This window comes from Pteropus medius, unplaced genomic scaffold, assembly GCF_902729225.1.
Source record: "Pteropus medius unplaced genomic scaffold, Ma_sr-lr_union100, whole genome shotgun sequence".
NCBI classification, from domain to species: domain Eukaryota; kingdom Metazoa; phylum Chordata; class Mammalia; order Chiroptera; family Pteropodidae; genus Pteropus; species Pteropus medius.
In genome coordinates, this window is record NW_024343578.1 from 3,447,179 (window position 1) to 3,463,092 (window position 15,914).

General features: G+C 39.3%; 1 protein-coding gene across 5 annotated transcripts in view; it reads left to right on the forward strand.

Moving 5' to 3' along the window:
• Positions 1-3,277: 3,277 nt before the first annotated feature.
• NEK4 (NIMA related kinase 4) overlaps positions 3,278-15,914 on the forward strand; it is a 34,265-nt gene continuing 21,628 nt past the window's right edge. Inside the window, exons 1-7 of one of the 5 annotated variants that reach the window (XM_039867523.1) lie at positions 3,278-3,351; positions 5,791-6,057; positions 6,995-7,192; positions 7,385-7,492; positions 8,757-8,911; positions 10,259-10,400; positions 12,400-12,795. In XM_039867523.1, coding sequence (XP_039723457.1) covers positions 5,944-6,057; positions 6,995-7,192; positions 7,385-7,492; positions 8,757-8,911; positions 10,259-10,400; positions 12,400-12,795 — 1,113 coding nt within the window. In that variant the 5' untranslated portion in view covers positions 3,278-3,351; positions 5,791-5,943. Of the gene's footprint in view, positions 3,352-4,077; positions 4,402-5,790; positions 6,058-6,994; positions 7,193-7,384; positions 7,493-8,756; positions 8,912-10,258; positions 10,401-12,399; positions 12,796-15,914 lie in introns of those variants that run through there. The other 4 variants (XM_039867520.1, XM_039867522.1, XM_039867521.1 and 1 more) reach the window with 4 other exon arrangements.

The following is a 15,914-nucleotide window of genomic DNA, read 5'->3' on the forward strand; positions in this document are numbered from 1 at the left end:
AGGCAGTCTGGGTAGTCCTGGGATGCGCAATGGGTGACATATGCTGTGGGACAGTTGCTTCATATCTCTGGACCTTCTCGCCCAGATTTGGAAAGAAGAACAGAAGTAGCCCCATCGTTCTACCTCCTGAGCAGGGGTGCCTGGCAGATAGAGGGAAGACAGAGATGAACGCTACCTTTTCATAATGGAGAGCTGATTATGTGCCATGCCTTGCTCTAATCCCTTTATTGTCTAATTTTATCCTCATGGTGTCCCTGGATATTCCTGGGGTGGGGCCTCTGAACCTGTGAGACTTCTGTGTTATATTGGGGCTCAGCACTTAGTTCTGATGCAAGGGGCCAGCAAGTGACAGAGCAGGTATTCAAACCCTGATCTTTCAGACTCCAAAGCCCAAGCCTATCACATAATGACAGGAATGCCCTCTGCATTATTAGAAAGGAGAAACAGAGTTGAAGAGCCCAAAGACCCCTCTGGTACCTGCAATTTCTTAATTTTTTTTGCCCAAACCCACCCTGTTTCCTACAAGCCACAGTGTACTGGGCAGACATGGTCCTTGGTCAATCTACTCCATGGCCCTGGGTGGATGTACTGGCTGCTGTGACCCTGATACAGTGAGGGCGCCCAGAGGCCTCTTTGATCTCTGTTTGCTTGTCGCGGACTTTGTCTTGCAGAGCAGTTTCTGGGAAAAAGTTTATTGTCCCCAGGCCAGAATGACCTTCTGGTCTGTTTTCTGGCCTTTGTGAAAGATGAGCTGGATCAACATAAAACCTCATTTGAGGTTCTGTTTTTCTGCATCAGTATGGACTGAGCCCTGTGGTGGGTTGGGCACAGTACCTGGCACTGGGATACCACAATGATGAAACTCGAGGGCTTTGCTGTGTTCAGTGAGCTGATGCCTTGGAAAAGAAGTCACACATGTTAAAGGAAACCCAGTGAATCCCAGGAGAGGTCAGAAGTGAAAGAGGAGTATGAAGGAGCTGTAGATATCTGGAAGGGGTGGAGCTCAACTTCCACAGTGCAGGGGTCTGAAAGTGGCCAGTCTTTTGGAAGGGAAATACTAAAGCATTTTGAGCAGGGGTGTGGTGAGATCAAGACTCGGTGTTGAAAGATGGCTAGCACCAAGTCTAGTCCATAAAAGGTTCTGGAAACATGTTTGTGAGATCTGAGGAGGAGAGAAGTTGTGAGGAGAGCTAACAGTAACTAGTGCCTGGCCCACTTCTCAGCATCTTTTGTGTCTTAATTCATTTATTGCTCACAACTACCCTCAAAAGACAAATAATGTTATTGATCCCATATTAGAGGATAGGTTGAGTCACTCTGTGGATATGGTAGGTGAGGAGATGGGTGGACAGAAAGCAACTGAGGTTGCTGATGGTTGAACCTGGGGGCCTGAGAGGTTGGCTGTGCTGCTGGTGCAACAGGACAGCACACAGGCCCAGACCTGGTCTCAGCCCCACTCACACAGCCAACTGCTTGCTTGATTTTCTCAGAGTCCCTCAATCTGATATGTCTAAACTGAACTCATGACCTTTCTCTCCCCCTGCTGTATGTAACCCACCACCAAGGCTGAGCTTTCCTCTCTTTTTGTCCACCCCAATAAAGGCCACAACCATCCACCCAGGTGTCCAAGCCAGAAAACTAGGTGGCATATTGGATGTATCCCTCCCTTAGAACACCTACACTTACCCCCACCTCCAACCCTCAACATATCTTTCTAATCCATTTACTTCTCTCCAAGTCCCCAGTCACTACTGAGTCTAAGCCACCCTCATCTCTCACCTAAATGGCTGCTCTCCCTATTTCCACTTTGCTCCTACAGACTATTTCCTAGAAGCAATCAGAATCATCATTTTAAAAGGCTGATTTGCTCTAGTCCTTTCTCTATCTAACACACTTCTAGGTCTTAAGTGGTCTGGCCCCAGCTGCCCCTCCATCTCATAGCCATAGCCCCTCTAGTTCTCTCAACTTCAACCATACTTTTTCATGATCCATACAGGCAGGTGCTTTTCCACGCAATTATTTATCAACCCCCAGTCCATCCATTCACACCTGTTGGGTGCCAGCCTCATGCCAACGCCTGGGTTTAAGGTGGTGAAGTAAGCAGGCCCAGCTCAGTGCTCAGGGAGTTCACACTAAGATGTGGAGGTGGAGTCACAAAACAAGTCCATAGAGCCTTAGCACATGGTGTTCCTTCTACCTGAAAATTTTTTTTTCTCAAACTTATGCCCAAGCAATATTTGCTTGGGGCAACCTCCCCTGGATGCCTAGGCTGGGTTCAGTGACCTTTCTGCATGGCATTGATTTCAGTTGGCGAGAATAATTTGTTATATGCTTCATTGATTAATGGCCATCTCCCTCTTTGACTATAAGCCTCACAGGGGCAGGACTTAGTCTTATTCACTTTGTTCTCCAGGGCAGGGCACCAGCCTTACACTATGCAGGCCCATACTAAATGTCTGTATAGTGAATGATGGATTTGACAAAGAGTAAGTTGGGGGAGGTAAAAAGCAGAGGGCAGAGCACAGAACCTTGGAATATCTCAAACCTGAGGGGAACATGAGCAGTCAAAAGAGAACAGGAGTGGACAAGAGGTATAGGAGAACCAGGAAAGTTCTAGAAACCAAGAAACAAGAAGATTCCCCAGAGGGACAAAGGCTGATAAGAGAGATAGATGAAGGCTAAGAAAAGCATCTAAGGAATATGAGTCATTTTCCAGGAAGCCTTCTTGGGGGTAGGTGGGGCCAAGTGACTATAGGGGAGTTTAGGAGTGAGCAAGCCCTAAGTCTTCTAGACCAGGGGTCCCCATCCCCTGGGCCACAGATAGATTCAAGTCTGTGGTCTGTTAGGAACTGGGCCACACAGCAGGAGGTGAGCAGCAGGCGAGCGAGTGAAGCTTCATCGGTATTTGCAGCTGCTCCCCAGCACTAGCATCACCGCCTCAGCTCCACCTCAGATCATCAGGCATTAGATTCTCATAGGCGCTTCGGTCCCTGGTGCCAAAAAAGTTGGAGACTGCGGTTCTAGAATATTGTTTTCAATTTCTTAACTTCTCAGAGACTCTGTTTCCATAACTTTAAAATAAGAATGATAATAGTACCAGCCTCACGGAGTTGATGTGAAGATTAAACGATCTAATGCACTATGGGAGGAGGCTAGGGATTAACTGGGAAGGGGGAAGGGGCATGAATTAACTTCTCAGGGTAATGGTATGCTCTATATTATGCATTCTCAACAGAGGCAATATCGCCCCCAACTGGGCAAATTTGGTTCTTGGGCGTAGGCAGAAGAAATCTTACATTTCCAAGGCATGAATTTCAGGTCCTTGAGAAAGACACTCCTGGGTTGTAGAAGGTAAGTAATTATCTATCCTCTCAAAGGGACACAAACTTTACAATTGCAAGCTTTGCAAATGCTCTAGGAAAGGGAGGTGTTAGCTGGTGCAAACTACAAATTCCTTTGGCAGCTTTAGGCTTTCATGTGCAGGTCTTTTAAGGGTGGCGGGGGTCCTCCTAGGGACACTGCCTTAAGCTGTAAGAAGCCATGCCAGAGTTTGGTCAAGTCATTTAGTGCGGGGTAGGGGTGGGGAAAGGATGGAGGTCCTTGCACTAAGAGAGTTCCTTGCACTTCTCAACACATAAACTGAAGTGTTTAGAAGTGAGGTGTAGTGATATATCTAATTTACTCTGAAGTGAATAAAAAATAAGCTGGATTGCTGAACATGTGACAAAGGGGAAAAAACAAATGTTACTTCTAAGAGTTTAGTCTGTCACCACCAAGGCTCCCGTTAGAATGTGAGCTCCGTGAGGGCAGGGACTTTGTTGGTCTGGCATACGGTACGCGGCCAATAAATATTTGCAGAATGAATGAATAACACTTGCAAAGCGCTTAATATAAGTACTCAATAAGCCGAAGCCTCCTAGACCTTATATTTTGCCGGAAACCCGGAAGTTCCCGGCAGCGGAGCTGAGGCGGAGGGTGGCCGCAGGCACAGAGGAGTCGCTCTGGCCGCCTGGCACCTCGGCTCTATGGCGGGTCCTCCGGAGACGGCGGGACCACTCTAGCCGTCTGGTACCTTGGCTCTGTGGAGTCTCCCGGGCCGCCGGAGCATGCGCGGGGCTGGGCCGGCGGGGATCGCTATGGCAGCGGCGTCGCCTTGTGCCCGTTAGCGCTCGGGCCCGGGCCCGGCTGCCTCCGCAGCCACAGGCACCGCAGCCTCTCGGACATGAGCCGGGCGTCCTGTTGTGGCCTCCTGCCCTGCCCTCCGCCGCCGCCGCCGCCGCATCTCGACTGTGGGCCCGCGCCGGGAACATGCCCCTGGCCGCCTACTGCTACCTGCGGGTCGTGGGCAAGGGCAGCTACGGGGAGGTGACGCTCGTGAGGCACCGGCGGGACGGCAGGCAGGTCGGCGGATTTCGGGCCCGTCATGGGGGTGAGGGGCACGCAGGGATTCGCAGAGGGCACTACCATCCAAAGGTTAGGTCCCGGGATGGTCTGAAAGGGTATTCATCTCTGATGGCACTTCCTCAGGGCAAATGCCCCAGACCACCAAGACTAGGCCATGCCGTCCCGTAATATGCACCCCGAATAAACACCCTATAGTTCTACAGCACCTGGCAAATATTACTCCTTGAACAACGGGCCTCATACATCTGATGTGGAGACTACTGGACTCACTTAAAACTCATCACATCCTTGCCAGACCTTCTTTTATTATCCCCATTTCAGTGAGTAGCACCACCAACCAGCCAGTTGCCCAAGCTGGACACCTGGAAGTCATTCTTCACTCCTCTCTCTCCTCCACCCCCATTCATTTGTCCACTGAGCCAACAGGCCTCTTCTCCATCTACACTGGTACCACCCCAATCTGGGACACTGTTATCTCTAGGTAACTATTGTCAGGGCCTCCCACTGGTCTTCCTGCCACATGACTTGCTTTTCTCCAATCCATCCCTGTCATTGCAGTTTCAGTGATCGTCCCAAAATTTATATCTAATGTCGCCACTCCTTTGCTTAAAGCATTTTATCTCATTACCCTCAGGATAACAAGCCAATTATTAATATGGTTTATAAATAGGGCGACCATATTGTACAAACTGGGACAATTTTGAAACCGAAAGGAGACAGACATTACTAATAATTACACCAAAACAACAGGACTGCCTCAGACAAACTTAGAGGAGATATGCCCCTAAGTATAAAGCCTTCTTGCCTGTTCTGCCTTGTCTCAGGTGTTGGTTGCTCTGCCTGGAACAAAAGGTCAGGCATAAGAGATTTATTCCATAGTCAAAGGGGGAAGGGAGGGTCACTGAATTTTTTGAGTCAAGGATGGGGTTCTAGCTGTAATAATAACCCCTCAGTAATTTACATTTTACAAAACACATTTATGTATATGTTCATCGAATAATGAATTCTGTGCTTTTTAGTTGACCGAGGGCAGTGTATTAGGTGTTAGAGAATATTGATTTTTTTTTTAAGTGGGAATAATTTTGTGTGTTGAGAGTCAGTGATTTTTTAACTATATTGGGTTATGGATCCCTTTGAGTATCTAAGGCAACCCGTGGACCCATTCTGTCTGCAGAAAGTTTTTGTGACCCCTATCCTGCTATAAGTTTAACCTGTAAAAAGTACCATTAATGATAGCAAATGTTTTTCCCAATTTTGTGCTTTGACTAGGTTATTAGACAGGCTGCAGAAGACTGGTTTCGAGGACATTCGGGAGAACCCTTAACTACTTTTGAACCTATAAAACTGGTTTATTTGTGCATTGTAAAAACACGTTTTCTTCTGCAGTACGTCATCAAAAAACTGAACCTCCGAAATGCCTCCAGCCGAGAGCGGCGAGCTGCTGAACAGGAAGCCCAGCTATTATCTCAGCTGAAGCACCCCAATATTGTCACCTACAAGGAGTCGTGGGAGGGAGGGGACGGTCGGCTATACATCGTCATGGGCTTCTGCGAAGGAGGTGATCTGTACCGAAAGCTCAAGGAGCAGAAAGGGCAGCTTCTGCCTGAGAGTCAAGTGGTGGAGTGGTTTGTTCAGATCGCTATGGCTCTGCAGGTACTGTTCAGACTCACAGACTCACAGTATCCCACTTGCTCCAAGGGAAGAGGGGGGATGGCAGGCATATTTTAGGAAAAAATTTCCCCAAGTACATGCAAAAAATGTATTTTTTTGAAAATCCATTTATGAAGTGGACCCAGTTGCTCTTGTTCTAGCACTGGAATGTTTCTGAATGGGTGATATCCATATTGAAGTAGACATGGATTTCATGTCGAATTGGAGAGGAAGCCAATGCTCTATTAGTTTATTATTTATAGGAAAGTCCATTTTAAGGGCCCTGAGTTGACAAAGAGAAAAGAACAACCATGTTTGTTATCAGCTAGTCAGCTATGTCATTAGCCCAAGGTGGCTGGGCTAATGAATATGCATAAACTGTGGGGATTTAGGCTTTAACCCTGTGGCAGAGTGTGTGGAAATGCAAAACATGTTTGTGTTTTAATATACTTAATTCAAAAGCGAGACTTTTATGAAATACCTCTCGAACTGGGCACATTTGTCCAGAATTAATTGACCTTGTAGTTTAAATTCTGAGATACTCTCTCTAAATAAAAGTGATCTTATTATATTTGAAAACATTAAGCTGAAGATTTTATGAGTTCAAGAAGAACGTTATTCTGACTTTGTATAAATTGCTTTCTTACCTTCAGCGAGAGTTTACAAGCATTTTTTTTTAACTGAATGCATATAATGATAAACAGTATAATGGTCAAAGTACCAGAGAACAATTGTGAATGACACTGGGCAAATTAATGCATGGAACTTAATCTATTTTACTGTGGAAAATTGCAAATTAGACTTTTTATTTAGAGAATATAAAATAATAGTGTTTTAATATGTAATTAACTCATGTAATTATTGATGATATATAAGAAGTCAGGAATAAATAAGTAGATAAATATATTGATATTTAATGAAATTTTATTTCTCTTTTCAGTATTTACATGAAAAACACATCCTTCACCGAGATCTGAAAACTCAAAATGTCTTCCTGACAAGAACAAACATCATCAAAGTGGGTGACCTAGGAATTGCTCGAGTGTTAGAGAACCACTGTGATATGGCTAGCACCCTCATTGGCACACCCTACTACATGAGCCCTGAATTGTTCTCAAACAAACCCTACAACTATAAGGTAGGGTTGGGCTGTGTGCACCAGCTCACACTGTCTCTAGGACAGTATTCATAATTTCAAAGCCCATCGGAGTAGTTAAATCAAAGAATCCTCTATGAATTGGTTTAAGGAAAATGTCTTTTTTTTTTTTTAAGAGTAAAAATATAAATAAGGCATTCTGACATATAACCATTTACTATTTTTCTTTTCTAGTCTGATGTTTGGGCTCTAGGATGCTGTGTTTATGAAATGGCTACCCTGAAGCATGCTTTCAATGCAAAAGACATGAATTCTTTAGTTTATCGGATTATTGAAGGAAAGGTAAAGAATATTCTGGAACTAATTATTTTTAATATTTGGAGCAAGTTTAATTAAGTGCACTTTGTAAGTAGCTACTAGTAAAAGTGCGTAATCATTGATGTTGGGTGGATATTTAAGAATGGTAGGTCCTTTCTGTGGGGAAGATTGAACTAGAGGAAAAGGAATTGATCATTTCTTAATATTTATAAAAGTGGCTTAATGGTTCTGAAGAATTGGCTTTTTGAAAACCACTGTCTGTCGCCACAGGATGTGCAGGTGCCCTCAGAGACTATTGGTAGTTTCTTCTAGGCAGCTTATGATTAAATGAGCCCCATTTAAAATGAGTCCACTCTGTTTGCATTCATTGCTCTTTTGATAATCATCACAATCACTAGAAACCAGTTAAGAATTGCAGAAAGCATTGTGTATGATATAAATGCCACAGTGACCAACTTTATATATTAGTTCCATGAGACTAGTTGCCCTCTGCAAGGTTAGGCATCTACACACCATTAAATTTAAGGACATAAATTACCTATTGATTCTATTATACCAAGACTCATTTAATTTTTTATTTTGAGAAATATTGAAAAACATAAAATTTGTCCATAATTCTACTACTTAAAGAATCAAACAAGAAAGAAGTAAAATTCCCCTCTCCCTTCCATTTTCATCCCCTGGAGATAACCATTGCTAATAATTTGATGCATAGCCTTTTTGACTTTTTCACGTCATAAATAGATATAACTTTAGGTGTACATATGCACACATACACACAGATACTTTTAAAAAGTAGCTGAAACAGAATCAGGCTGTACATATTGGTACACAACTCACTTTTTTGACTTAATATATGAGGGACATCTTTCTAGGTTGGTACCTGTTAAGTCTTTATTTTTTCAGAGGCTGCCTGGTATTTTATTAGAAGGATTGTACCATAGTCTATTCCATAAGTCCTCTATAGATGGACATTTAAGTTGTTTCCAGTTCTTAACTACCGCAAGAATGATACTGCAGTGAATATCCTGATACATAAATCTTTAGGAACTCATACCCTTATTTCTGAAGTCCTTAAGTGGCACAGCTGGTTTGAAGGACATACTTTTACAGTTTTACAACTTGCTGTTGTAACCAGGACACCAGTACACTTTCTGTAGATTAATATATTGGTTATTTTCTGCTTATGCAGATAGTGGCTTGAAATAAATATTAGAAAATCTCTGCCTTCATTTACTTTGCCTCACAAGACCACTAGTCATAATCGCTGTGTTATTTCTCTTTGTAGCTGCCACCAATGCCAAAAGATTATAGCCCGGAGCTGGCAGAACTGATAAGAACAATGTTGAGCAAAAGGCCTGAAGAAAGACCCTCTGTGAGGAGCATCCTGAGGCAGCCTTACATAAAGCACCAGATCTCCTTGTTTTTGGAGGCCACCAAGGCGTAAGATGATTCCCTTGCAAATAGCTGGGCTGTATAGAGGGAATAAAAAAGGGTGGCTTCTATAATTTTAATGTGCAAGAATTTATGGTGAGCTTCTTTTAAACACGAAGTAAAATTGCATGATTAGAACATATATTGAGATTTGCTTAATTTTTCAAATCAGAAATCTAGAGAACCATTTGGAGAATCACTTTGACATTCCTCAGAGGGTTCTAAGACATATTAGTGTGATTCTTTTAAAACGATGTGTTTTAGAAACCATGTTAAAATGAGACATTATCTAAAAAACCTGTTACATTATTTAGTATGTAAGATGATAATCACATCTAAAATATAGTGCTCAAATTTCTGAAAGCTCATAAGTTTACCTCTTCACTCATAACTTCTCAAGAGAAAAAGAATTCTTTTCTTTGACTCGTAGGTCCTGCCTTAATTAAACAATTGTTCCAGGATCTAAGACTTAGCTCTAGAAAAGACCTTCATGAGCTCTGCTTTGTGACATGTTAAATTTTGGGGGCAGTGATAGAATGGCCCCAGAGGATAATGAAGGATCTTCTTCTTGTTTATGTTGTCTACAGTTTCCCACCAACTAGACCTTTGGCCTTCCATTTGCAGTGCTGGTCTTCATGCTCCCCTTGAATTTTCCAGAGGTTTAGTCCAGTTTTAGAAACGTCACACTAAAATAGTTAGGGATATTATTTCTGTATACATTTATTCTGCATGTCAAGGCCGAGTATACCAATCATTTTTACTCTCAAACTTGGCAAAGCAGTTGTGGCGGTGTTACAAACATGTGATACTTGAAGATGAAAATTATCCTGGTACTTCTGTACGTGAGGCAATTTCTCAGAGATTTTTTTTTTTTAATTATTTTGCATTTACAGAAAAGTTGCAGAGATAGTACAGAGACTCTCTGCATGTTTGGCACCCAGTTTTTCTTACCATTATCATCTTATGTTGTCATGGTACATTTGTTAGTGCTAAGAACCCAACATCACTACCTTACTGTCGACTAAACTCTAGACTTTATTCGGCTTTCCCCAGTGTTTCCACTAATATACCTTTTCTGTTCTAGAATCCAATCCAGGAGATTATATTACATTTAGTCCTTATGTCTCTTTAGTGAACTTGGGTCTGTGACAGTTTTCACTTTCTTTGTTATCCTTGATTGTTCTTGAAGAGTATTGGTCAAGTACTCTTGTTTCTTGGTTTTTAGAAGTCTGTTTTCTATAAATGGAGTAGTTTTATAAGGGAGTGTAATACATATATACTTTTCCTCATATACATAAAAACCTTTACTCTTCCTTATATTAACAATGCCTTTTTCTTCTTTTCTTCCTCATAAAGAAAAACCTCCAAAAATAATATTAGAAATGGTGACTCTAAATCCAAGCCTGTTGCTTCTGTGGTTTCTGAAAAGGCTGAATCAAATCATGAAGTAGTTCCTTCCCAACCACACTCTTCTGAGGGTTCCAAGACACATGTAATGGTATGTTTCTTTTTAAAGGGTATGTGTTTTAGAAACTGTGTTAAAATAATAGGTTATCTAAACAAGTTATTTTATATGAAATGATTAGACTTTGCTGGAGATTCTGTTGTGTGGTTAATCGTGTATTGTAAAGAAAGAATACTGGTGAAAGTGATCTATTTAGCCTACTTTATCCAAACTGTTCATGAAGTCAGTGCTGTAATAACTTTATTCTAAGAACTTCTTTTATTGAGGTGAAATTTATATAACATAAAGTTAACCATTTTAAAGTGGACAATTAATTGCATTCAGTACATTCACAGTGTTGTGCAACCATCACTTCTGTTTAGTTTCAAAACATTTTCACATCACCCCAAAAGGAAACTCCCCATACTCATTAAGTAGTTATCCTCATTCCCACCCAGCGCCTGGGAACCACCAATGTGTTTTCCGTCTCTATGGATTTGCCTATTCTAGATATTTCATATAAATGGAATCATACAATATGTGAGCTTTCGTGTCTTGCCTTCTTTCACTTAGCATAATGCTTATGAGGTTCATCCACCTAGCATGTATCAATTCTTCATTTATTTTTACATATGAATAATATCCCATTGTATTCACTGGTGGACATTGACTTGTTTTCATCTTTTGGCTCTTGCTGTGATCATTTGTGTACAAGTATTTGTTTGAGTACCTTTTTTCAGTTCTTTTGGGTATATACCTAGGAATAGAATTGCCGGGTCATATGGTAATTCTATCTTTAACTTTTTAAGGAACTACCACGCTGTTTTCCGTAGCAGTTACACTATTTTACATTTCTACCAGCAATCCACGAGAGTTCCAATTTCTTCACAACCTTGCCAACTCTTGTTATTTCTGTTTTTCTGATTCTAGCCATCTTAGTGAATATGAAGTAGTATCTCATTATAGCTTTTCTTCGCAATTTTCTAATGACTAATGTCACAGAGCATCTTTTCATAAGCTTGTTGGCCATTTGTATGCCTTCTTTGGAGAAATGTCTACTAAAGTGTCCTTTGCCCATTTTTTAATTGTTTTTGGTCATTAAGTTCTAAGAGTTCTTTCTATCTTCTGGATATTACAGGCTTTTTTAAAATGTGCTTTTGATTTACAAACATTTCCTCCCATTCTGTAGGTTATCTTTTCATTTTCTTGATGCCTTTTTATGCACAAAAGTTTTCGATTTTGATGAAGCACAGTTTATAATTTTTTTTCTTTTGTTGCTCATGTTTGGTGTCACATCTCAGAATTGCTTGCCGAATCCAAGATCATGAAGATGTATCCCCGTGTTTTCTTTTAGAAGTTTTATAATTTTAGCTCTTATATTTAGGTTTTTGGTCCTTTAAAATTTTTTTTTATTGTGGAAAAATATATATACCATAAAATTTGCCATTTCAACCATTTTTAAGTGTTCGATTTAGTGACCTTAATTATATACACAGTGTTGTACAACCATCACCACTATCTTCCAAAACCCTTTAATCATTCCAAGCAAAAACTCTATACCTATTAAGCAATAACTCCCCATTTTTCCTACTCCCAAGCCTTGGTAACCTCTAATCTACTTTCTGCCTCTATGAATTTGCCTATTCTGGATATTTTATGTAAGTGGAACCATACAATATTTATCCTTTTGTATCTGACTTGTTTCACTTAGCATGTTTTCAAAGTCTATCCATGTGCCAGAATTTCATTTCTTTCTATGGCTTTATAATATTCCACTGTATGTATACTTCATTTTGTTTATCTATTCATTTGCTAATAGACATTTGGGTTGTTTCTACCTTTTGGCTCTTGTGAATAATGCTGCTATAAACATTGGTGCACAAATACTTGTTCGAGTCCCTACTTTCTGCCCTTTGGGGTGGGAGTGGGATTTCTGGGTCACATGGTAATTTTGTGTTTTAACTTTCTGAGGAACCTATTGTTCCATTTTGAGTTAAATTTTTTATATGGCGTAAGGAGTGCTGTTATAACTTGGAAGCATGTTTTCACTCAGGGTGAAGACAAAGGTTTATCCCAGGAGAAACACATAGACATTGGTCCTTTGAAGACACCTGCAAGTCTGAAAGGCCATACCTGCAAACCAGACATGAGCAGTGCCACAGAGTCACTAGCCACAATCAGTAGAGTGAATATTGACATCTTACCTGCAGAAAGGGACTTGAGTGATGGCTTAGTTCAAGAAAGTGAGCCAAGACACACAGATGCCTCTAATGAGCTAGAAGGTAAATGCAATATTTCTCAAGCGAAGGAGAGGCTGCAGGATAACACTAAGTCCAGCACTCAACCTGAAAACCTGATTCCTACATGGTCCTCTGACGATGTCACTGCGGAAAGAAATGACCCAGTAAAGCCTCTACAACCCCTAAACGACCAAAAGCCTAAGGATCAGGTAAGTGATATGCATGAGTTGTTGGTTTCAGAGGGAAGACTGGTAAGTGCAGTTACAAAAGTGTGGGTTGTGTTATTTGGTTGTGCTCTAGTTGTTTTAGGAAAATCAGCTGTTACGTGTACATTTAAAAATAATAGAAACCAAAGGATGAGACCCAAGGAATTCTTAGATCCCTTCTGTGCCCTGGCATAGGGTACTTGAGGGAAGCATGCTATTTGTATGTTTTTTCCCATTTCTACATCACTCTTCCTTAATTTTCCAAATGATGGATGGTTCCAACATTTAGATAATATCACATTCCTTCTTGGTTTTGAAAAGTTAGTGGATTTATCTGATTTCTTAAGTTCAGGAATAAACTTTTTATGCACGTTATAGCATGTACCAGTATTTCATTCCTTTTTATTGCCAATAAAATTCTACTATATGTATTGGAACCAAAGAGAAAGAAGACGAAAAAAGGAAAGGGACAAAAGAATTTTGATACTGAGAGACTGAGTAAATTTAATAATTATCTTCTACTTGAACTTGGAAAGAAGCCTAAATTAAATGAAGCATGGTGATAACTGAGCATTAGAGTGAAAGCCAGAACGTGATTATGTTTTTATATGTAAAATATTTTTAAAATATATTTAACAAGATATATTGACTATTTTTATGATCTGTATATATTCAAATTTGATATATTACATGTTTTATTTAGCATCATCTTTTATATAAACATATTAAAACTACTTTATACATTTACATTCAAATGTCTTTAATGAAATTTTTGTTTTTATGGAAAAGTACAAGTATAATGCTCTTGTCATTTAAAGTCATTAGATTGAAACCAAAATATATTCTAAGCTTTCTTTAGACACAGGAATCCTTAGTACTTATAGATAAAATTATATGTGCGCTGTTTGTTCTGCTTGGCTGTCAAATTAATTTCAATTTTACTTCTTTTATTTTTTTCATTAAAAAAATTTTAAGTACAGATTTAGTGGTTTTTAGTATATTCGTAAACTTCTGCAATCATCACTAGTGTCTAATTCCAGAACATTTACGTCACTTCAAAAATAAACCCCATACCCAATGATAGTCACTCTCTCTTTCTCCTTGCCCCCAGCAGCCAGCACCTGTTGTCTATATGGATATGCCTATTCTGAGCATTTTATATAAATAAAATCATACAATATATGGCCTTTTGTGTCTGGCTTTTCTTACTTAGTGTAATGTTTTTTAATGTTTATGCATGTTGTAGCATGTACCAGTATTTCATTCCTTTTTATTGCCAATAAAATTCTATATGTATGTATATACCATATTTTATTTATCTATTCATCAGTCGATGAACATTTGGGTTTTCACTTTTTGCCTACTATGGATAATGCTCCTATGAACATTCTTGTACAGATTTTTGTGTGGACATGTTTTCAGTTCTCTTGGATATATACCTAGAAGTGGAATTGCTTGGTCTTATGGTAACTCCATGTTTAACTTTTCAAGGAATTGCAAAGCTGTTTTCCAAAGCGAGTACATCTTTTTACTTCCCACCAGCAATGTATGAGTTGTAATTTCTCTACTTCTTTACACTTGTTATTTTTCTTTTTTCGTTCTTTCTTTTTTCTTTTCTTTCTTTCTTTTCTTTTTTTTTTTGATTCTAGCTATCCTGGTAGGTGTGAAGTGATATCTTATTGTGGTTTTGATTTGCATCTCCCTCATGACTAAAGATGTTGAGCATCTTTTCATGTGCTTGTTGGCCATTGGTGTACCTGCTTTGGAGAAATATCTATTCAGATTCTTTGCCCATTTTAGGTTGGTTTATCTTTGTATTGTTGAGTTTTAAGAGTTCTTTACTCTAGATGTTAGTCCCTTAGCAGATACAAGATTTGAAAATATTGTCTCATTCTGTGGGTTGTCTTTTTACTTTGTTCATGGTGTTCTTTGAAGCATAAAAGTTTTTAGTTTTGACAAAATCCATTTTTTTCTTTTGTTTCTTGTGCTTTTGGTGTCATGAAAAGTTATTCCTGTGTTGTCCTCTAAGAGTTTATAGTTTTAGTTCTGCAGGTCTATGACTCATTTTGAGTTAATTTTTGTGTGTGGTCTGAAGAAGGGGTGCAACTTCATTATTTTGTATGCAAATATCCAGTTATCGCAGTACCATTTGTTAAAAGATTATTCTTTCTCCTTTGAATTATCATTCTTGGTGAAAATCAGTAGATCATACATATAATGTTTATTTCTAGACTCTCAGTTCTCTCCCACTGATTTAAGGGTTTATCCTTATGTCTGTAACATATTGTCTTAATTATTGTAGCAAGTTTTGGAATTGGGAAGTTTGAGTCTTCCAACTTTATTCGTATTTTTCAACATTGTTTTGGCTATTTTGGGTCCTTTGCATTTCCATATGAATTTTAAGATCAGCTTGTCAATTGATGTAAAAAAAAAAAAAAGGCTGGAATTTGACAGGATATTGCTATTATAATATCCATCTTCCAACCCATGAACATGGGACGTCTTTCAATTTATTTAGGTGTTTAATTTCTTATAATGATATTTTGTTGTGTTTAGTGTATAAGCCTTGAACTTGTTTTGTTAAATTTATTTCTAAGTTTTTTTTCCTTTTGATACTGTTATAAATGGAATTGTTTTCTTAATTTCATTTTCTTAGTGTTCATTGCTTATGTATAGAAATACAGTTGATTTTTGTATATTGATCTTGTATCCTAATAGCCTTGCTGAACTCATTTATTGGTTCTAATAATTTTTTTTATAGTGGACCCCTTAGGATTTTCTGTATATAAGATCATGTCATCTGTGAATAGAGGTAGTATAACTTCTACCTTCCAATGTGGATTGCTTTATTTCTTTTTCTTGCCTAATTGCCCTGACTAGAATCTCTATTCAACAGTGTTGAATAGAAGTGTTGAGAGTGGACGTCCTTGTCTTGTTCCTGATCAAATTAATTTCTTATATCATGCTTTTAGAGCAAATTTTTTGTTTAATAGAATTTTATATCCAGCATTTCCTTTTGTTATGTTGTTATTGTATTTAAAAGTGGAAGAACTTTTTTTAGGACCAGCTGGATTTCATGGAGAAATTCCCAAAGTCATTTGTTCTGTCACTCTTGTACTTGT